This window comes from Polistes canadensis, unplaced genomic scaffold (genome assembly GCF_001313835.1).
Source record: "Polistes canadensis isolate GaletaPanama2010 unplaced genomic scaffold, ASM131383v1 scaffold_130, whole genome shotgun sequence".
Taxonomy (NCBI): domain Eukaryota; kingdom Metazoa; phylum Arthropoda; class Insecta; order Hymenoptera; family Vespidae; genus Polistes; species Polistes canadensis.
The window spans coordinates 164,280-186,261 of NW_014569677.1; the positions used below are offsets into that span (position 1 = coordinate 164,280).

Below are 21,982 nucleotides of genomic sequence, written 5' to 3' on the forward strand. Positions count from 1 at the left end.
AAATTTTAGAGTGAAAGTATATATTGGTATTTCTAATAAAATAACACATAAGAAACAAAGTTATTCACGAATTATAAACATTTTCGTATATTATATATATTTATTCATATTAGAAAAGAGAAAAGAGTATTTTGAAGATAATAAATATATATTGATACAGATGTTTTTGATTCACAATGACGATGTCGTACAGTCGCATTTTATTTATTCAGTTGCTATGCCACGTTGAGTTTTAAAATTAGTAGTAACATTTTACTTGTTACAACTGTTTTATCTCAGTTTCTTCGAATATTTAGAGGTGTGCAGAACACATTTACAATAGAAGTGTGTTATTAACATACTAATTGTAATTATGTAGGTAAGTAAATTATTAAAATACAGACGTATATATTGGAATTTTCTGATATTTGAATAATTCAAAAATAAAACTTTGATAAAATCAGAATCTTAGCTCGTATTGCATTTTAACGAGTTTACAATTTTACTTGGTAACTAGTTTCGATATATTTTTAATGATAAAAAAGAACAAATAAAATGTTTATATATTTACGTAATTTTTAAATAATTTTGTAGGATATATTCTTATTCGAAGAATCGAAGATAACAAGTTTGATTTTGTCTAGCGAAGATACAAGATAAAAAGAGCTATATAATATATTTATAATATTAATTTAAATAATAAAGTGAAAGATTTTTGAGTGAAATTTTATTTAGAAGGTCAAGATTAGATACAGTATGTAGCACGGCTTTAAAATAAAACCGTATAGTATCATTCTGACAAATTATTGTCTTCGGTTCTTATCAGGACAGTCCAGGAAACGTGGCTTTCCTATCAAACATACATGTTGTATGAGCTGGTAATTATTGTTGATGATAGTGCAGCCACAACATGGAAAATGAATATGAATGTCATTCTTACAGGTGAACGTCGTACGTACTTGTCTCTTTTAAAATTGTGCCCTGCCACGAAATCTACAAAATATACAGAGCCGATGGGAAATTTTTAAAATATAATACTTTGATTTTAAAATCACGCGTAAGTAATATTCCTTGTACGATAATTAAGAAGAAATATGTATTACATTTTTATCCTTTCTGAATTAATTTTTTTAGTCAAAGAAATTATTGATTAACATAAAAGATCAAGCCGTCCTAACAACAGAAATTACAACAACATATGTTGATTGATATCATTACAATTCGTAAATTAAAAATATTGTATTAAAAGGGTACAATTATGTATAGTATTATTTTCGATTGTTATTTCTTTTTTCATCATAGTTTTAAACAATAATTCAATATAAATTGTTTATGCTTATTTTTTATATAAGCAAATTAAATATACCGCTAAACGATCCGATTCATCGATCCTGACGATTAACAAACTTTTCAATTGGAAGTTTGTTCGTTCGGCTCGAGTTATTAGATCGCAATAACATTCACCACAGTAAATGTTCTCTCTACATGAATATTATTAATTTAAGAGTCTGATTTCTTTTGAAGACGTTTACGATATGTTGAAGCAACTTGCTGTAATTCTTCTTCGGTAGGTGTATAAGCTGCGAGAGTTCTCAAACGAGCTTTAGAAAGTTCCAAGTCCTATTGTATATTATAGTTTAATAATACGATCATTTATATATTCATTAAAAATTATAAAATATAATATAAACAATTATAATAATTAGTTTATATTTCTATATATTTTAAATGAAGCTAAATTCAAGATGGAGGAATATTTTGTTTTCGGCAACTCCACCTTCTCTTTTCTCTTTTGGTATTGAAATTTTAGTATTATTTATATGAATATTTATCACAAATAATTAAAGGTGTTTACGGACGAAAAGTGAGTCACAAAATGCGATATTGTATGCGCATAGGCATGACTCATCATTGTTTATGAGCTCGTTACACAGTTTCTTTTTTCATGATAAAAAATTAATAAAAAAAAATATCTTTTATCAAAAATAAAAAAAATCATATGAAATTAATATTCTTTATTCTTAGCAATAAAGCTATTATGTTTTACGCTGCTGTAAAAATGTTAATTTAAATTTATGTAAATATAAAATTTGACTGTTTGTACCTTTAAAAATTTTTCATTTCTTATCAGCGATTCTTTCAAATTTACACGTGAATCTAAAGATGCTTGAACTCTTTCAGGAGCGTCCATTATGACCTTTGTAGTTACTCTGTCTATCATATTATTGAGAATTTTAATTAATAATTAAATTTATAAATAAAAAATAATTGGTAAATATAATTATTAATATTTATAACACCTGAAGCATCTCTCATTTGATATAAGTGGAGCAGAAAACAACAAACGTTTTCTCTACTATTCAATTGCAGCAAAGTTCTTTATATTGTTGGGCTAACGGCTGCTGTTTTATTCATAATCGAATCTCATAGAATGTTATTTTATTTTACAAATATTCAGTATACACTTTTATCGATGGTATTGTCTTTTTTGAGAGATAATCAATTTTTTTTGTAATAATTATATCATATTATTAAAGGCACTTTCCTATAAATATGATGTTCATTATAAAGGATAGTATTGAAACACTGTAATATGACTATTATAGTAACGTTTGTAACGATGATCAATATTTATGCGTCGATAACAAATTTTTACAGTTTAATACTTTACCGATATTGCATTTTACTTAGATGCAAATAATGAATCAACTGATGTGATTACTGATGTGAATCAATATAATACTATTATGCAAGGCTTAGTTAAAATGATTATAATGTAAGAAAATCTTTAAATACATATAAGGATAAGGATCTCTTATCGCTAAAATATAAAATTGCCATTTAAAAATTATATCCAACACAAATTTGTTTCTATATCAGTTGTTAATATATATATGTATATATATTATATCTTTGTAATATACACATGAAATTATGTGTAAAGTATACCCATGGTGTCTAAATAAATATGTCATGTTTAATCATCTATAGATTGTGATTTTGGCTGTAACAAACAAATATAATGTCCGAAAGAAAAAGGAAGAGAAGAAAAAAACTACAATTTTACATCATTTAAAATTTAAGAGAACTTACCAATATATAAATATGACTTGGCAATGAACGTTCCAGCACTTCCGAAAGGCGTCCTTTACTTAATTTATGTTCTTCATCTGAAAATATGAAAAAGAATAAAAAAAGAAATAAAATAAATTAAAAATAGTATGAAATATTATATTTATTAAATTGTGGTATATTACCGGCAGGTACAATTAAAGATAATATTGGTAATGCTACAAGTCCAGCAACGAGTGGACGTAAAATCCACTCTACTCTCTTTTCATTTTTTGGAAGAATATAAATATCAACCTAGGAAAAGCATCAAGTTAAATGATCATGTTGATACGGGTAATAATGATCAATATAAATTTACCTGCTTTTGCCCAGCAAACATAAATGCTTCGCTAGCCTCCATTGTTAAACGTAACGTGATCAAATGATCGGAATGATTTTGTATGATATATGATATATAAAGTGGCGTGCATACCCAACCATGAGCTGGTAATTTAGCTTCTAAACTAATTACTGCATCTTCTATCCACAATGGAGCTAATGTTACGCTACTACTAGTTTCTGATGCATTCTCATCATTTGCACTAAAAATAAACGAGAGAGAATGTATGTTTTAATAATAATTTTTATTAAATGGAATATAAATCTTCAAGGATTATTTACCGTATCCATTTAATAGTATATACTCCTATACTAACAGGTTGCTCGCTACCAGCCTTAGCTATTAAACAATATGCATCGGTACCTGCTTCACCATCAGAAAGTACAGTTCCTGCCAAAATACTATCTTCATTTTGATTATTTTCCTTTTGCATTAAATCTCCCTTTAGAAAAAATAATACTTTTATTCTATAATAATAGCCAAGTAAGAAATATATGACTTACCAACTCGATTGAAGTATGGAGAATTTTTATTGGACAAGGTGATGTACATGAAATATGTGGCATGACAATAAAAGGCTCGTGAATGAAACCTTTTGTTAATGGTTCTAAGAGATTAGTACAAAATCGTGTAGTTACTTCGAATGGTTTACAAACTGATATAGAATGTAAAATTTCTTTACTTCCTTTTATCTCATTTGGATAAAAATATTCTACCTGTTATAAAAATGTTCTTATAATTGCAATTATTAACATATTTTATATTTATTATAGTTCATACACACAAATCTTACATACTTTTATAGTGATATTTCTGTTACCCACTTTATGCGCCCGCATATATACAATTTTCTCAATTATACTATTTTTCTCTGTTTTTTCTATTTCAATTGATATCTGCGATTGTTTAGTCGACATCGTCAAACTTAAATCAGCTATAAAAATTTGTTATTATTATAATTGGCAAATATATATATATTTAAATATTAGTGTTAAATATTAGGTTGTCCCATAAGTTCCTTCCTTTTTTTTAATACGACTTCAATAGACGATATTTGTTGTTTAAGGTTGATTTACTGTGTTATGTATGAACCGTTCTGCTCTATTACTTTCTTACACCTCTCAGGAACTCTCTTTCCAAAATTGTTGAGACTTACTTGCAAAATATTTATCGAGGTACGTTTTCATTTCGCTTTCGGATTTGTGACATTTATCATGGAGAAAATTTTTTAACGAGAGAAACAAGTAATAATCGGATAGAGCAAGGTCTGTGGAGTACGGAGGATGAAGTAGAACGTTCCAATTAAACTGTAAGAGTTTCTGTCTTACGAAGTCATACATAGGGTGGCGTGGAAAGAATTTATGGGACAATTTAATATTTTACAAAAACTTACTTGATTGTTCATTGTTTCCATCCATCTGAAAACCAACATGGAAAGATGTTACAGTAATATAGTCTTCAGTAGTTACATGTATTGTAATAGGTATCCATTCTCCTAATAACGCAGGATTATTAGATTTTGCATTTATATTAACATCATTTTCTTTCCTTTTGATTTCTGTTGTTAGTAATGGTTTTATCGTTTCGAATTTGCCACTACTGTTTAAACAATTTCATAATACATGATGTCATAAAATATTTTTAAAATATTGTATATAATATGTTATATGAATTACGTACTGCAATAGTTGTATTTCAGGATATAAACGATGTAAAAGATTTGTTTCCTTTCCCGCAGCCGGAAATCTTAAAATGATAGAACATTGAGTTTCATTTCCCATATATAATGTGATTGTACCAATATGGATTTCACTACTATGACTTAAAGGAGGCGCCGCAAATTCACCATAAAATTTTTTAATTTCATTGGCAGAGAATATAAGATCAATATTATTCTGCTGAGGGATAGCAACTACAATTTCTGTATTAAAAACAGGGCTATTAATTGTCGCAGACACCTTAGAAAACTCAATATTTCCAGAAAATGTATTTCTGTAATAAACGTTATATAGTTAGTTATTTTGTACGTGACGAACAATATTTTGGTATAAAATTCAATAACCACCTTATAATTACTTCAACAGTAACATTTTCATTAACCATATAACTTGATTTTAAAAATTGTGCTTTAACATCTATAAATGAAGCCATATTGTTATCATCAATTGTAAAAATAATTGGTTCTTGCCGAGCCAATTCTAATTTCCATTTTTCTAATGCAAGGCGTTTTAGATCATCTGGTAAATCTAGTTCCGGATGCGGTGGTCGTTTCTATATTATACATATCAATAAATAACATTTTTTAAATTTCTTCTCAATAAATATTTGATGGATTGATGCGAAAGAGCTAAATATTAAAAATAAAATAATATTTGTACCTCAAGAATATTAGTAATATTGGTGTAAACAATAGTTTGTTGATCTTTAGAAAATGTTGTAGAAGGTCCTAAAGCTTCAAAAGATAAAGTGAGGTAGTCTTGAATGCTTGTGGACAAATATGCAGCTCGTAAAGCATTTTTTAGGATATCTGTTAGCAAGACGGGCCATCTCTCTCCATGATACTCCCATAACATGTGCATCAATAATCTGACCAATCAAATTTTATGATTTTGACGTTAACACAAGAAAACTATCTAGAGAAAATAATGTCAAGATCAATTTTGGACTACTGAATATTACAAAAAAGTAATAAACCTTTCGAAGTTTGTAAAAAAAAAAAAATACTAAAATGAAACAACAAATATAACTTACGTAAGAACTTTCCCATAGTCCTGTGAATTATAATATTCTTCAGCCATCTGTACAACTGCAATAATGCATACACGATTTTTGATATGTATATATATATATATATATATACATACATATAAAAAAAAAATATATAATATATAAGATAAGTTAAAAGATAAGGAATACAAAGAAAATATTTACCTAGCGATCTGCGCATTCTAGGACATCGATATATTTTAAATTGAGAAATGGCATTTCCCAACAAGCCAATTATTATCATCTAAAATATCAGTAAATAATAATTATCATAGCTCATTGTGTTCATCAGTCTTTTGTTAAATACATCAAACTTACAGAATGATTTACAGAGGTTTTTTCTTTATATTGTAATGCTTGTATAGCAGCTGCTTCTTTAACAGTATCCAGTGGTTCTACATTTAATTTTCCAGAACGCCACGGACGTTGACCATAAAAATCAAGTTTTTCTTCCTCAGCTAATGGATCTAGATCTGGATAACTATTTACATTCTGTAACATTATATTTCAAAATGTATTAATTAGATAAAAGATAATATACTATTTAATAAATTATTATTACATACTTTACATAACTCTTTACACGCAGATTGCCTCAAGCTCGCATGTTGTGCTGCTAATTGATAATAATAACCAGGATGTTGAGTTTGGACTGCAGGAAGACCTTGTCGAATTGCATCATCAAATAATTCTGCAAATGTTGAAAACTGGTTACTCATCCAAGCATGATGTTCAAATATCAATTCCTTTGGACCAGTTTTTAGTTTAAACCTACACGTATGAATTATTGATATTATTCAATGCTTTTCTAAATCTTATAAATATCTCAGAAATATATTACTAACCTTTCTGTATGAAGTCTAAATTGTGCTATAGCATCTTTTGGAAGATTTAAACTAAACATTATCTTGCATATTTTATAGTTTATAAAACCAGCAATAGTTTTTATTTCCAATGCGTTAGTGTCTACCATTCTTATTTCAAAGAGATTATGATACGCTTGGACGTAATGCCTGTGAAAAAGAAATAAAAATTAATTAAAATCTAATAGAAAAACCTTTACCTTAGGATTCTTACTTTTGAGGTTGATCTTGCTTCAGTTCATTTAAGAATCCCATTTTAAATTGATGACGTACAAATAAATACTGATGAACAGTTTTATTTAATTGATCCCGATGACTTCTAATAATACGATATTCATGATGATAAAAATTTTGTGCCAATTGATAAAATGCAGTTTCTAGTCTGTTAAAAATAAAATATATCATCAATTTTGATAATATATAATGAGAAATAAAATATTCCTGGTACTATACCTGGATATATATCCCGATAAATGATCTCCATGAGGTAATACATAGAGTAAATTAGGTGGTAATTCGCAAGCACCGCATAAAGCAGTTGCTCGTTCAGTTGCTACTATATCTTCAGAATCTGGAGGAGGTGGTACACCACATTGTATCAATACAAGTGCAACTTTTGTACTTCTACCTTCCAAGGCAGCTCTAATAAAAGACATTTCATAAATATTTTAATTAAGCTTTTAATATAAGTTATTGTATATATTACCTGAGCGATTGTATTCTCGAAGCACATTCTATCTTTTTTTCATTCCACAATGGGTCATTCCAATCTAAATCATAAAAGACTATAACTACTGCTGGAATTTCATTAAGGTATTTGTTCATCCAATTACGTTTTAAAATTCCCTTAGGAATGTACCATTCATATGAGTTTCTCTGTAAAAATATTGATTATATCTTAAAGCTTATATATAAGTACAATTAATATATGAGTATACCTTTGGTTTAACAGTAGGAAATTCATGTTTTGGTCCTAATAACTTAAATTGAACAGTAGTACCATCTGGTCTTCGATTATTATTAAATGCATCCCAAATTGATCGATGGACAGCATTTGTTATGTCTAAGCCAGATAAACCGATAAGAGCTAATGGTTTAGCAGTTAATTCTGATGGTAGTTCAAACATCATTGATTCACTGCTAATATAAAAATCAAACTAATTAATAATTATACACTTGATGTATTTCATTAATTTAAATAAAGACAAATTAGTACATATAATTGCATGTATTGTTTGTTATAATAAGAAATATAACTTAGGCTATTTTGGTTAATGGTTAATAATCATACTTTGCCTATTAATAGTAAGATGTATTTGATCGTTTAATGAAATGTTTCACTTTTGTTTTTCTATGCATAAAATAGACACTAGCATACACTATCTTTGACAGATTACGTTAAATATCAACGACGAATGACGACAAGTGCATTCAGTTTTTATTTCTGTGTCATGCTCTGTTTTATCGACACTACGTGAGAATCTTTAGGGAATTTAGGGATAAGTAAGTTGGTGACATTGTTTTAGATATCAAACCGTAACGTATTACATTCCGTGGAAAGTGCATTCGGTGTATAAAATCTGACATTTTCTGATGAAGATCTTCTCTTGATTGTCTGTGCTTTGTGGTAGCGTGTGCGGTAGTAAAATGGCAGCCTGGAAACGTCAATACATTTTATATCGATAAAAGCCTACCTTTGTAAATAGATGTAGAAGGAAAGGTTGCAATAAAGACGAATGCTGTTTACTTAAGACTTCGAATTTTTAATAAACGTGTGTGTGAACGAGTGCATGTTGATAAAATGGCAGAATTTGTACGTGGAGGACCTAGTGTATCGAATAACACTAAGGTACGTAGTTTATATACATAAGCGTTTATTATTTTCTTCGAAATTATCATTTTCTTATTTTTATTTTTTAAATAAAAACTCTTTCTCTTTACTATTGTTTTAATTATTAATGAAAGAAAAAAAAATAAAAAGCTTTTGAAAGCTTTTATTTGTCAGAAGATCAAAACTAGATAAAGCAAGTTAATGCATTACTAATCCCCATTCAAAGTTCTTTTTGAATCATTGTCTAATGTTTCATTATTTCTATTATTAACTCGTTGAGATTAATTTTTAAACAATCGAATATAATAAATTTGCATAAATATCTGTATCTTCGTTACTAATGAAGATTATATATACCATCTTTCTTTGTGTTACTCTTTGTATTACATTCCATTATTTCATTGTATTGATAAGAGAAATAATTGTTCAATATTAATATATATTTCCTTAATATAATTTGCATTTATTGTATAAATTGATCTTTTATTACATATATATATATATATTTTTTTTTATATAGATGGATCATAGCAGTAAAGGTGGTTCACCAAGTACTGGAAGTGAGGATGGTGGACAAAATGAATCTTTGAATGTGGAAAATGAATTTGACCCTTTCTTAGAAAATTTACCCGATGATATACAGGATACAGAAGAACCTGATAGTGCAAATACTACATTGTTAACTGCTCCTCCAGAAAATCAGTAAGATTATTTTACCTATTTATATGCATTTTCTCTCTCTCCCCTAGTAACTGGATAATAATACATGTACAAGTTTTATTTACGTTTGTGGATTGAAAAGTTTTGAGCTTAAAACAAAAACAATTTTTGTCGGTGAAATTCACTTTTATTTAAAATAAATACAAGATATTTATGATGAAGAAACTTTCGCATTTCAAATATCTAAATTAATAAGTAATTTATCTATAGATGGTACCATGGAAGACTAGATAGATTTACGGCAGAAGAAAGACTATGGGATGCCAGTAAAATGGGAAGTTACTTGGTTCGTGAAAGTGATAGAAAGCCCGGTAGTTACGTACTATCTTATTTTGGAAGAACTGGAATTAATCATTTTCGAATAACGGCTGTGTGTGGAGATTATTATATTGGTAGGATCACATACTTCATTAGGAATAACATCAGTGCAAGTGTACTCTTGATGCAAGTTATATTTCATTTAGATTTTGTGATATCATTTACAATACTCTCTTCATGTAAGTATGAAGAGTATTAAAGAGCAATAATATATTTTGCAGGAGGTCGTCAATTTAATAGTTTATCAGACCTTGTTGCTTATTATACTCATTGCTCGGATCTTTTAAAGAGAGAAAGACTTATACATCCAATACCTCCACCTGAGCCTGTGAATGACAAAAAAAGGATAGTTGCTATATTGCCATATACTAAAATGCCTGATACGGATGAATTAAGTTTTCAAAAGGGTGATATATTTTTCGTTCACAATGATATGGGTGATGGATGGTTATGGGTTACTGCCCATAGGACTGGAGAACAGGGACTTATTTTTCGAGAATTGGTAGAGGATTTGGATGACTCTATAGATCCAAATACTGTATTCTCTTGGTTTCATCCAAATGTTACAAAAAGTGAAGCTGTCGACATGCTGGTCAAAGCAGGACCTGGAAGTTTTTTGGTAAAATAATGATTATTATCATAGCTTAACGAATTTTAATATTATTTTACTATTCGCATTCACACATAATTATTGAAACTAATTTTATACAAAAGGTTAGACCATCCGACAACAGTCCAGGAGATTATTCTCTTTTCTTTCATATTAACAATCAAATACAAAGATTTAGAATAGAGAAGAAAGGTGTAAGATATCTTATGGGTGGTAGAACTTTTGAATGCTTGGATGCTGTAATAAATAGGTAAGTGTATTCTATTTATAGAGAATTATTGTTAATATTCTTTGCTTCATTATTTTTTAATCACATTTATTTGTAATATTACAGATATCGAAAGGAACAAATAGTGGAAGGGCATACATTAGTCCAAGCAATGGTGACCGAGCCTGATGGAAGTGTAAGAGTCAATAGAGAAGTACAACACGCAGAAAAAATTTATGCGACCCTTAGAGAATGTCGCGAGCAATCTGGCGTAAAGAAAAATAAAGGAATTAAAATGCAGGGTTATTTGGAAAAAAAGTCAGAGAAAAACAAAAAATGGAAAGCATTGTATTTTGTACTTTTAGTAGATGCTACTGATACACACCTCTATTTGTATGACAATCCTAAGAGAACCAAACCGAAAGGTCTCATTGATTTAAGCTGTGCTTACTTATATCAGGTAATTTATATATCGTATCGAAGAGTAAGAATATTTCAGATATACTATTTTTTAGATGATTAAGTTAAGATATTAACTAAGATATTAACTAAGTAACTAACGATATTGAAAAACAGTTCATATAAATAGCTGCATGTATCAGTATGTAATTTTTCACCATATCGCTGAAATATAGTCTTTTTAGGTCCATGAAAGTGTGTTTGATAGGCCTCATTGCTTCCAATTAGTTGAACGTGCTTTACCATGTTTGGCCACGATAACTTATCTGGCTGCTCCAAATTCGGAAAATGCTTTAGATTGGATTAATGCCTTGAAACCATTATGTGTATCACAACTTACACGTGCACCGAAGGTCGCTCGTCTCCGCGAATTGCGTTCATTACATCTGCACATTCTAGACGCGCATAGACTTCCATATAAGCTAGTACCAAACCCATTCATCATAGTGGCTCTGAACAACGTAAAAGTTGCACGCACAAAGGTTAAAACTGGGTTACATCCACTCTGGGATGAAGAGTTCATTCTGGAGTACGTATGCGAACTTTAAACTAAACACTTACAAAACTTGATAAAATACAACGATGGCGATGATCTTACTGTAAGTTATTTAACAGGGATGTTCCACCAGACGTTATGTCATTTTCCTTGACATTATACAACAAAGGTAAACGAAGCAAAGATACGGAAGTTGCAGAGTTAACTGTAGAGCTGTCCAGTCTAACTAATAGGGAAGAGATGGATGAATGGTATCCATTATCCGGTGTCACACCAATTGGAGAATGGGGAGCATTACGGTTACGTTTGAGGTAAATAATATATGTGTATAGCGTGTATCGTTAAGAATTGCATAATTTTCATATATTTATGTTTGGATTCTAGGTATAGACATGATTTGGCGATGCCTCCAGAAGAATATAGTCCTCTACAGGAATTATTATTAGATCCAGAACTTCATGTTGTTAGGGCTTTGGCAGATGTTTGTCATTTGGATAGAGTACCACTAGCCAATAGTCTTCTTCGAATATTTAGGTATTTATATCTCCCCAATTATTGTTAATTATTATTATATGTTTTTATTTTAGAAACATTGTGAAAAATCAATTATATTTTAGACACGAGCGAAAAGAAGCTGATCTTTTACGATCTTTGAATCAAGCAGAAGTTGGTATTAAACAAAACGACTCATAATACGATGTAAATTTTTTTGTCGTTATACGTTTTAATTATACTTTTTATTTAGGTGGACAAGGAAGATGAAACACCTACTCTATTTAGAGCTGCCAGCCTAACAACGACTTTAATGGATTTATATATGAAATCAGTTTGTACTTCATTTTTGAAAGCTGCTTTGCGCGATACCATCGTTAAATTAATCGAAAGCAAACAGAGTTGTGAATTAAACCCAACTAAAATGGATTCACCCGAAGATGCGTGCAGCAACGCTGAATTTTTATTACAGGTGTGTATTAGAATTTCGACAATTTTGAAATATATAAACGTCTGTTATTATGTAGTTTCTAACGAAGGAAAACTTAATGAAAATGTAGGTTTTGGATGAAGTGACATTAAGCATTTTTACAAGTCCCGATGCTTGTCCAAAAACTTTAAGATACATTTGTGGTTGCCTACAAAGAGCTGTCGTCGCAAAATGGCCACACGAAAGATTAGTTAGGACACGAGTAGTCAGTGGATTTATATTTTTACGCTTACTTTGTCCTGCTATTTTGAATCCTAGATCATTCAATTTAATAGCAGAGCCTCCACCTCCAACGGCTGCAAGGTAAACCATGCATACATGTTGTATTTAATAGATTTAGGTCTTTGTTCCTTCTCTTTAATATTAATTATAAAAACTATTGTATAGATCATTAGTAATGGTGGCGAAATGTTTGCAAAATTTGGCTAATCTGGTAGAATTTGGTGGGAAAGAGCCATATATGGAAGTTGTAAATCCATTTATTCTCAAAAACAAGGAACGAATGGTTGTGTTTCTTGATCAGTTATCAGTGAGTTCTCTATTATAATGCAATTATAATTAATACATTAAAAATGAAGGAGGATTATATATTATAATACATTTATTTTATTTAGAATGTAACTGAAAAACCAGAATCTGAAGGCGCCGATCCAAGGAGTAAAAGTGCATGCGTATCAGATACTGCAAGAGATCTGGCGACATTGCATCACATTTGTGTTTCTCATTTAAAGGAACTTCAAGTTTTATCAAAAACACAAGTAAGCTCATTTAAGGTTTCTTAAGTATTATATAGAATAAATGTGATTGAAATATACGTTTTTTTACAGCCAACAATAAAACAATTGGTAACAGTGACCGAAATGCTCAGCAAGCACAAACAAAAGTACATGGAAATGATACGGTAGTGCTAAAGCCATTAAATATGAATAATGCCAAACACAATAAAACTCTCACAGACTTTCATGACGGATTTAGTAGTATTTAATAAGTATAATTAAGTGACATAAGTAATTATACGTACAGACTGACGTGCCATATATATTACTGTATACACACAAGCCTACATTTACTATTTCATATGTAATTAGAGGATAGCTTCTATAAATAGTTATAACGACAGTAACACGATAGTGATATAGTTACATACAGAACCATATAGGCGTATAACGATTTTATATTTACTTAGGTGCTCGAAAATAAATACAAACTAAAATAGCAATTTTTAAATAAAATTTGTCCTCATACCAAGTCAGTCCCCCGATGAAATACACTTCTTAAATATAAAATTGAAGTATCAACAATTATTAATAGTTTAATTATTAATTATTTTTGTAAATTTTGAATTTAAAACTTGTTATTTTACAATTAGATAAATCATTCGAAAATTTTCATTTGCGCGTGCTTTCTTTTGCTGAAATATTTAAAAATCAACTGAGAAAGCACAGTTTATCCAATCGGCCAATCAGGATCATCGTACAGTGTTTAATCAAATGTGCATATATTCGCAGTAGCTTCTCCCGCTCTTTTATAGGCTATCGCAGTATATCGAATGGACAATTACCGTGTTTAATTAGAAAGGGGTGGGAGAATTTTTAATAATATTTAATTATAAGTTTTATATAATAATTTTCTGTTTATGTTTTTTTTATGTCTGTACGAAAATAATATTTATGCTAATATTATAAACATATTCGTAAAGCAATGATTATCAGTATAGTAATTATCGTTTCTATTATGGGTTATTGCAGTATATCTAATGGGCAATTACTGTGTCTAATTAGAAAGGTGTGAGAGAATTTTTAAAAATATTTAATTATAAGTTTTATTTATTAATTTTCTATTCATTTTTTTCTTATGACTGTGCGAAAATAATATTTATATTAATATTATAAACATGTTCGTGAAGCAATGATTATCAGTATAGTGATTATCGTTCGAACGAGCAAAGCTTTAGTATATTTTTTTAAATTAACAGGTATTACCGTAAAATAGAAAAATTTCTAATAAGATAATTTTCGAAAAAAAAAAAAAAAAACAAGAAAAGCATGCATTTTATACCAACTTTTTTTTATCAAAGATATTTTCTGCTTTTCATTCCATTTCTCTTATATTTTTTATGGTTAGAAGGAGCTTGTTTATTGCACCCTGTAGATACCGTAACATAGAAAATAGTTCCCTCGAGGAAGAAAGCTGTTTTTCTCGAGACGTGATTGGAGTTAAGACAAGTTCCTCTCGTTTTACCACTTACCTTTGCGAGATGCGAAATATTTTCGAGGTCTCGTTATTTCGTAAGAAAGATAGTATAAATATATATAACATTTTATGTGAATAGAGAGATGTTTAATCACGTTGACACATATTTTAACGATCGATTTTGATCGATCGATCTCGTTCCATTGGAATTTCAATGATTCGTTTTATTAATAGATAATCTAACGATTATCTCGATTATCTTTCAATTGCAATTATGCATTGAAATAATCAAGCTGTAAACCTAACTGACATAGTCTTCAATTTGGTATGCAAATGAAAAATCATTCATATGATATAATCAAAGTATAAGCCGATTGTATATATTCTTTGATAAAAACCAAGTGATATTTCATCAGAGATGGAAAATCATCAATGGTATAAGGAATTTCGAAGGTTGTTCAAGTAGAGAGAAAGAGAGAAAGAGAGAACGTCTTTTATATCGAAGACGATGAAGATGACGACGACTTTGGAAGAAGAGACGCGTGTTTGGATTCGACTGCACTCGGTGGTGGTATTCCCTAACTGAGGGTAGCACCAAAGAATCACCCCTGGGTGGCGCTGTCGAAGCGGTGTTAGGGGTTGGGGTTGGGGTTGGGATAGGGTTCGTGGGGTCAGGTGGAGTTAGCATGGTATAGAAAAGAGAGAGGGGAGGGGAATTGAGTGAGAGAACTAGGCGCCGCGGCCGCGAGGCGGGATGCGCGCGATGTAATAGTGTGGGTGTAAGGGTACAGATATATACACACAGAGAAAGAGAAAGACCGAAGGGTAGGGGTGGCGTTGAATCCCTCTCTTTGCTCAGTTCCGAAAGCGGAGCCAGAGAGTCGAAAGCACGCTCGTGGTGCGAAGCTCTCTCGGTTTCTCTTCATCTACGCGGGTAGGTGTACGCGGTAGGTGTACGCACTAGGTGTTAGGAGCTATGCTCCCTCGCGATCATTTCACACGTTTCTCATCTCCATGCTGACATATCCCAGAACAACCCCTTGAAAACCTATCTTCCTTCCGTTCGTCCTTCTCTCCTTTCGAGTGCTCTACGTCGGCTACGAGAGTGCTTCGTAAATCGAGACACCTTCTAGTTATTCGTGTTTCAACGACAAACACTTTTATTTTTTTTCTTTTCAGAAGAAAGGTCTTATACCTAGCGCGTTTCGTTGTTTCTTCGGTAAACACCGACTACTACGTATTTTTTACGATTGATTGACGGCAAGATTCGGAGGGTTGCATTTCTTTTTTTTTTCTTTTTCGAACATCCATAGATAGAACATGTCGTAGAAAAAGGAAACAGACGATTGGTTTCTCGTTTCTTCCTTGTATGCATATGCATTTAGTTAGACGGGGATTTTGTTTTGGGAGAAAAAATGTATAGATGATGATAAAGAAGGATAGACATAGATCGCGTATTTACATGGAGTATATAAATCGATAGTTAGATAAATAAAGATGAGAGAGAGAGAGAAAGGGCGAAAAAAGCTCGACGTTGATGGAGTTGCACGTGCGTGACCGAGTACGATGACGTTTGAACGGGAATTTACCTTAACCTTTTTCGTTGTAACGCTTTGAGTAAGCTTCGCACGTGATTATTGTGGTCAAAGGGAGGAGGATCGTGCGCATTGATGATGGGCCCCGTCTCTCTCGGATTGGTTCCGATCGAATCACGCGTGCACACTATCCTATATATTTCCTTTCGTCTTTTCGGTTTAACAAGTATTACTTGTTTATCTTCCTTTACGTATATCAAATTCGTTCTTGCATCCAGGAACTCCGTTTCGTGGTCCAGAGTTGAGTTACGACTATCGCGGGGGCGGTTATCGCTCTTCCATTTTTTATAACCCTCGCTGCATGGAGGAAGGTCCATACTTTAACCGCGTTATCGAAAATAAATCGGTCGGATCGTAGCTAGTAGGCGAGAAACGGAAACGGTTGTAAAGTTCACGTTTCTTTACGATTACTTGAGGAAAATATACAACGAAATTTTGTATATTACTCGTCGCGTATTTCAATTATGTTTTGATATTAAAATTCGGCATTATGGATTCGTACAATGGAGTCAACTCTTAGATAGCTGACTCTCGTTATACGCATTACGCTCATTGCCTCCAAAAGACAATCTTTTTCGTCCCGAGATATTTTTATTATTTTTTTTGTTGTTGTTTTTGTCATTTCTTTTAAGCTTTTGACAAGGTTCGCGTGGGGTTATATTCGAAGAAACGGGAACAATGAAAAATATGAGATATAAATGCGGAAGTGAGAGCTTAGGACCACTGAGAAGATCGTTCGCATGGGTGTCTCTTAATAAGGTCAAAACGTGATTCGGTCTTTCTTGTATGCGAGTCCTCTCTTCCGAACATGAGTATAGCGTAGAATATACATCGCATACGTACGTATTACGAGCTGGCGAAACAAAGGGAGCGCTCGATGCATATGCACGAGGGATTCTGCGTACCTAGTTTATGGACCGATGATTTCAGATGGGAATAAACTGATATCGAGCTTTGCGTAAATTTGCGACCCTAGTATCATGACCCGGTTTCCAAAGTCTCGGGAACGCGTCTCGGGAATGAGTCTCGGTACGATCGTTCCTTGCAATCATCTACATCTAGAAGAATAAGAAGGATCAATCGATTGCCATACTCAATGCGAGATATTTTTATTTCCTTTTAAGCGTTGTATTATACGTTTAGCAGAGACCGTTAATCTCACCAGAGTCTCGCTTAAGTAGAATCGATTTTGGGAAAATCGTTGGAAGTAAACGACGACGTTTTCGCGAAAAGTACGAATGATTTATGTGCCTGCCTGCCTGCCTGCCTGCCTGTCTGATTGCTAACTCGAATTCGATATGGTGTTCACGTTAACCCCGACAATCGCGAAGATGAAATCTGGCTCTGGCTACAATGATCGAACCTGGGAATCGTTCGATAACTCGATTACGCGTAAATCGCGAGCTTGAAAAGTGAACTGTTTAATGACTTGTGTGCCATTAACTCCTTAACGACCGAATATTACGCATTTCGTCGATTACGATTTCCCGATCGGTTCCGGCGTTCCCTTCGATTCGCTTTTGCATCGTATTCTATACCTAGACAAGTAGCCATTATTTCTAATCAATGATGCGGTTTAATAGGTGGACGAAGGTAAGCATGAGTCAAAAATACAACGATAACACGGTTTTACGCGGTATCATGCGGTTTTACACGGTAGTTGGTAAAGCTATGAAAGGATTAATATACATAACCCTCCCCCCCCCCCATCCCGTATTCCATTACGAAACGAGTAAGTTTCAAGGAAGCCATCGAAGATTAAATCCTTCGTTATATACCCTATGACCTAGATTTTCTTGGCTTTTACGAACTCGCAATGGACAATATCGATAACGAGAATGAATTTTTCAAGCAAAGGCAAAAAGAGAGAAAGAGAGAGAACAAAAAAAAAAGAAAAACCATATAAAAAAAATAAAAGGAAAACTCATCGAGAGGAAACTTTCTCCGAGAGAGTTCGCGCGTAGTTCTGTAAACTTTGGAAACGGCATCAAGTGCTTGTTCCTGAAGTTTATCTCGGTTTTCTCTGTTAAAAGAAAAAAAGAAGAAGAAAAAATAAAAAACGGAAAAAGCAAGATGAAAATATATGAAAATCGAGCTACGCTTTTTAAGAGTACTACATCACAGAGCTTTCTCTCTTTCTCTCTCTATCTCTCTCTCTTTCGTCTTCGCGATTCTTCGCGATCCTTAGCTAAAGATTTTTCATGAAAATCTTGGATGTTCTTTGTTCGCTCTCGTTAAAGAAACAAAAAAAAAGAAAAAAAAGAAAACTCCTCCGAATCCGAGAGTTATACTTAATACATATAATCTATGGTATTAGTGAAAGATCTTCTAGACGCGCAAAAAGAAAAAGAATCATCGTTAAACGTTTTTGTTTTTAGGAATATCGAGGAATATATTATAGTTTTTTTGTTTTTTGTTTTGTTGGTGACACCACGTTTTGCTCGTAACGTTGAAAGAATCGTTGTGAAAGTTCGTGAATGACGGTTAATAAGGCGAACGTATCGCGGGATATCTGAGAGGAATAAGAGGAATTTTTGGAAAGTGGAATGACGTAATAGGAAGAGGAGGCAAAATGCGAGCAAAACATTGACGAGGATCCTCGATGTCGAAGGCGCTCGACTCGTGCCGGTCAGGGATGCCGCCATTGATGCAGCCATTGATGCAGCCATTGATGCAGCCATTGATGATGCATCGATGCTGACTTATTCGACGTGTACGGTGCTCCAACGGATTATTCGACACGGATGACAGTCGTCGGACGTTCGCGTAGTAACCGTGATACTGTCAATCCTTTTGTCTGAGACAAACAGGAGAATTAGACCTACGAAAAATAGAATATATATAGAGAGAGAGAGAGAGAAAGAGAGAGAAAGAAAGAAAGAAAAGTGGCGGCGGGTGGACTACTGCGAAGGGTGACAATTTAGCAGTGATGCCGTGATGGGCTGCAGCTCGAGATCATTCGTTTTGACCACGCTCCTCGTGGGTGGATTACTTCTGGTCCTGTTCTTGACCGAGATATCTGGTGCAACGCGTGAGTATCTCTTATAATTTTAATTCGTTTATCTTTCTTTGACGTATGATTTAACCCGTTGCCGCACACTTTTTATTTGATGATCGTGCTCAGAAACACACTTTTTTTTATTTCGGAGCGATAGGGCATGCGAAAACGCATAAAAAAACAATTGATATGCTGTCTGGCATGCTGTACCTTTCTTTTAAATGTATTATTCAATAATTAACAAGTGTATGCGTTAGTACACTTCGTATTAACGCTATACTTTTTCTATTAATGAAAATATGCACGACGGTTATAGCCGTCGGTTGCCTACATATCAACAAAGATCGGACGGCTATAGCCGGCATTTGCGGCAACGAGTTGAAAACGTCTGCCAATGGTCTAACACGTTTTATTAACATTTCTCGACGTTGCATTGCCATGCGACAGAAAATTTCATCATTTTGTCATTTTTGTTAATTATTTAAAAATTCTCCCTGGCGTTCAATGATATGTAAAATTATATTAGAATAAATAATTAACCTTTGTATTGGCAAAACGTTAAATTGTTCGCGACACTCGGTCGAAAAGTTTGTAAAGAAGAAACAAATAAAAACTAAAAGGTATCATCGCGGATTTGCGTATTCTACTTGAATCGCTTACGATTTTTCGGCCAAGTTTAACGAGGAAAATAGGCGAGAAAAGTCGTAAAAGAAGGAAAGAAGATGGGAGAAAAATGGTAAAAGTGTCGAGGAATATAAGATAATAAAACAAAAAGGTAGATCGTAACGAAACGCGACGAAATGGGCTGTTTAAGAAGCACATGCGGGACGATGGCACGTTTCTTCGAAAGAATAGGTAGGCACACCCGGTTAGGTTTTAAGAAAAACAACTGCGAAAACTATCGCGAAAACTACTAGGAAAACTGCTACGATATACGTGGCATATCTTCGTTCGATAAAAAGGGTGCAAAGGGTGCGAACGTTGACGCGCGTTGACGCTACCAGTAAGCACCCCTTTCTTCCCTCGTCCCTCGTCTTGTTTTTCTTTTAGTTCCTTTATCAAGAATCTTTTTCTTTCTTCCTAACTCGTGGATTCCGTCTCTTTCTTTAGGAAAACCCAGCAGCCGACGACGCTTTTATCGCGACCTTATTCCTCCTTCCCTTTCATCCTCCCTTTTCTTTCGAAAACGAGGTGAAAGGTGCTAGAATTATTTTCATTCATTTTTCCGATAATTATTCCGTCAGGACCGGGGGCCCCATTCGCAATACAGATTTAACTTTTCGAATAATATAGAAACGTCGCGACTCGCGACTAGTTTTGTCTTCCGAACTTATATTTTCCTTATTCCACGATATTTTTCTCTTTTTTTTCGATCCGCCCCGTTACCATTTTTTATCAAAGATGACTGGGAGGGTGCGATATGTTGTATTTTTTTTTTTTTTATTCGCGAATAACCTTCCGCGCCGGGCTTTTTCTCGCGGCCCACGTTTGTCGGGCCTCTCAAAGTGTGTCACGAATTTCTAAGGGAGAGAGACTTTGTATGGCGGCCGCCAGGCAGAAGCTTTCTAAACGGAAAGACATTTAACCGAGAGTAGAATGTGCATTTTGTTGCTTGAGAAATGTTAGATATCCGACGTCGTACATACCTCGTACTCTTTGTCACGAGACCGTTTCCTTTATGATCGCTCCTTGCATCGGTCGTCATTCTTATTATCTTTATCTTCGTGTTCGGTCCATGGAAAAGAACGCATTGTTAACGCGAAACTCGTCGTAATTCTTTACGAAATAGCAAACAGTAACAACAACAACAACAAGAAGAAAAAAAATGTATAAATAAAGTAACAGCAATACTTTTAGCCTGGGATTGTTTGATCGTAACCCGAGTTACCATGTTCGAGTTTAGCTCGAAGTTGGATCTTTGAATTTACATACGGTTCGATTTATCCATCTATATATCTAGAAGAATACGCGACGAAATTCGAGGGATTCCAACATCGCTAATACTCTTCCTGAATCATTCGTACGAATCTGTTGGCAGAAGGAGGACGAACGACCCAATAAAAGTTTCCGACTTATTTTTCTTCGGCTCGCGTGCACCTGTGCGAACTTTTTCTTTTTTTTTTTCTTCTCCTTTGCTCTTCTGCTTCGACCTTCTTTTCCGTTACGGAGACCGACCCTTCCTGTATGCTTTTTTTTTTCTGCCAAATCGCGCTCGGCCCTTCTACTTTTTCCATCTTGTAAATCTTCTTTGTCGTAATGAAAGAACGCACGACATTATACGCAAATGTCTTTTTTTTTCTCTTCGAGTTTCGTGGTGAGAAATCGATCGGTAGAATAATCAAATGCGTGCGTAGAACCGTTATTCCTCCGTTGGACCATGGATAAGTACGAAATCCTTCTATAAAAAAAAAAAAAAGGAAAAACCGAAGCTAACGCTGCAAATATTATTTTTAATATATACGTGGTGGCAAACGTTTGAAGGGAAAATGACGGTGGATATAAATAAATACTTT

The 21,982-nt window shown here is 32.9% G+C and overlaps 4 protein-coding genes across 10 annotated transcripts in view; 2 read left to right on the plus strand and 2 right to left on the minus strand.

Moving 5' to 3' along the window:
• Positions 1–70: 70 nt before the first annotated feature.
• On the minus strand, positions 71–2,586 carry LOC106788248. The gene is made up of 3 exons (XM_014751359.1): positions 2,280–2,586; positions 2,084–2,193; positions 71–1,599 (listed from the first exon to the last, which is right to left on the minus strand). Exons 1-3 carry the CDS (start codon positions 2,293–2,295, stop codon positions 1,480–1,482), a joined length of 246 nt encoding a protein of 81 aa, XP_014606845.1. The 5' UTR covers positions 2,296–2,586; the 3' UTR covers positions 71–1,479.
• On the minus strand, positions 2,327–8,500 carry LOC106788245 (trafficking protein particle complex subunit 11). Of its 2 annotated transcripts, none has more exons than XM_014751348.1 (21): positions 8,351–8,500; positions 7,998–8,196; positions 7,766–7,935; positions 7,513–7,701; positions 7,274–7,441; positions 7,042–7,209; positions 6,763–6,967; positions 6,515–6,688; positions 6,362–6,440; positions 6,182–6,236; positions 5,809–6,016; positions 5,496–5,701; positions 5,111–5,422; positions 4,824–5,029; positions 4,228–4,364; positions 3,934–4,146; positions 3,712–3,872; positions 3,410–3,632; positions 3,237–3,345; positions 3,073–3,149; positions 2,327–2,983 (listed from the first exon to the last, which is right to left on the minus strand). In XM_014751348.1, the coding sequence occupies exons 2-21, from the start codon at positions 8,187–8,189 to the stop codon at positions 2,957–2,959; spliced, it is 3,279 nt and encodes a 1,092-aa protein (XP_014606834.1). In that variant the 5' UTR covers positions 8,190–8,196; positions 8,351–8,500; the 3' UTR covers positions 2,327–2,956. The 2 variants fall into 2 exon arrangements, with proteins under 2 accessions (XP_014606834.1, XP_014606833.1); XM_014751347.1 differs by having other exon boundaries at positions 7,998–8,199.
• Positions 8,501–8,621: 121 nt separating this feature from the next.
• LOC106788257 (ras GTPase-activating protein 1) lies at positions 8,622–13,915 on the plus strand. The gene is made up of 15 exons (XM_014751379.1): positions 8,622–8,908; positions 9,411–9,592; positions 9,821–10,002; positions 10,150–10,547; positions 10,643–10,788; positions 10,873–11,206; positions 11,391–11,734; positions 11,821–12,012; positions 12,086–12,235; positions 12,319–12,367; positions 12,447–12,665; positions 12,754–12,986; positions 13,071–13,212; positions 13,298–13,441; positions 13,511–13,915. The coding sequence occupies exons 1-15, from the start codon at positions 8,861–8,863 to the stop codon at positions 13,586–13,588; spliced, it is 2,841 nt and encodes a 946-aa protein (XP_014606865.1). The 5' UTR covers positions 8,622–8,860; the 3' UTR covers positions 13,589–13,915.
• Positions 13,916–15,743: 1,828 nt separating this feature from the next.
• LOC106788244 (roundabout homolog 2) overlaps positions 15,744–21,982 on the plus strand; it is a 208,369-nt gene continuing 202,130 nt past the window's right edge. The window contains exons 1-3 of one of the 6 annotated variants that reach the window (XM_014751343.1): positions 15,745–15,810; positions 16,056–16,095; positions 18,850–19,502. In XM_014751343.1, the coding sequence (XP_014606829.1) occupies positions 19,409–19,502 (94 nt within the window). In that variant the 5' untranslated portion in view covers positions 15,745–15,810; positions 16,056–16,095; positions 18,850–19,408. Of the gene's footprint in view, positions 16,096–18,849; positions 19,503–21,982 lie in introns of all 6 variants that reach the window. The other 5 variants (XM_014751341.1, XM_014751344.1, XM_014751345.1 and 2 more) reach the window with 5 other exon arrangements.

Excerpts from the sequence above, each read along its gene's own strand:
- LOC106788248 (XM_014751359.1), bottom strand. Across the intron at positions 1,600-2,083 it reads GAAATGAAAAATTTTTAAAG|GACTTGGAACTTTCTAAAGC; the intron begins GTACAAACAGTC and ends AATATACAATAG.
- LOC106788245 (XM_014751348.1), bottom strand. The coding sequence starts at position 8,189 with ATGATGTTTGAACTACCATCAGAATTAACTGCTAAACCATTAGCTCTT. Across the intron at positions 5,702-5,808 it reads ATATTACTAATATTCTTGAG|AAACGACCACCGCATCCGGA; the intron begins GTACAAATATTA and ends TGTATAATATAG. Across the intron at positions 3,346-3,409 it reads TGTTTGCTGGGCAAAAGCAG|GTTGATATTTATATTCTTCC; the intron begins GTAAATTTATAT and ends TGCTTTTCCTAG.
- LOC106788257 (XM_014751379.1), top strand. The coding sequence starts at position 8,861 with ATGGCAGAATTTGTACGTGGAGGACCTAGTGTATCGAATAACACTAAG. Across the intron at positions 10,789-10,872 it reads TTGGATGCTGTAATAAATAG|ATATCGAAAGGAACAAATAG; the intron begins GTAAGTGTATTC and ends GTAATATTACAG. Across the intron at positions 13,442-13,510 it reads AAGTTTTATCAAAAACACAA|CCAACAATAAAACAATTGGT; the intron begins GTAAGCTCATTT and ends GTTTTTTTACAG.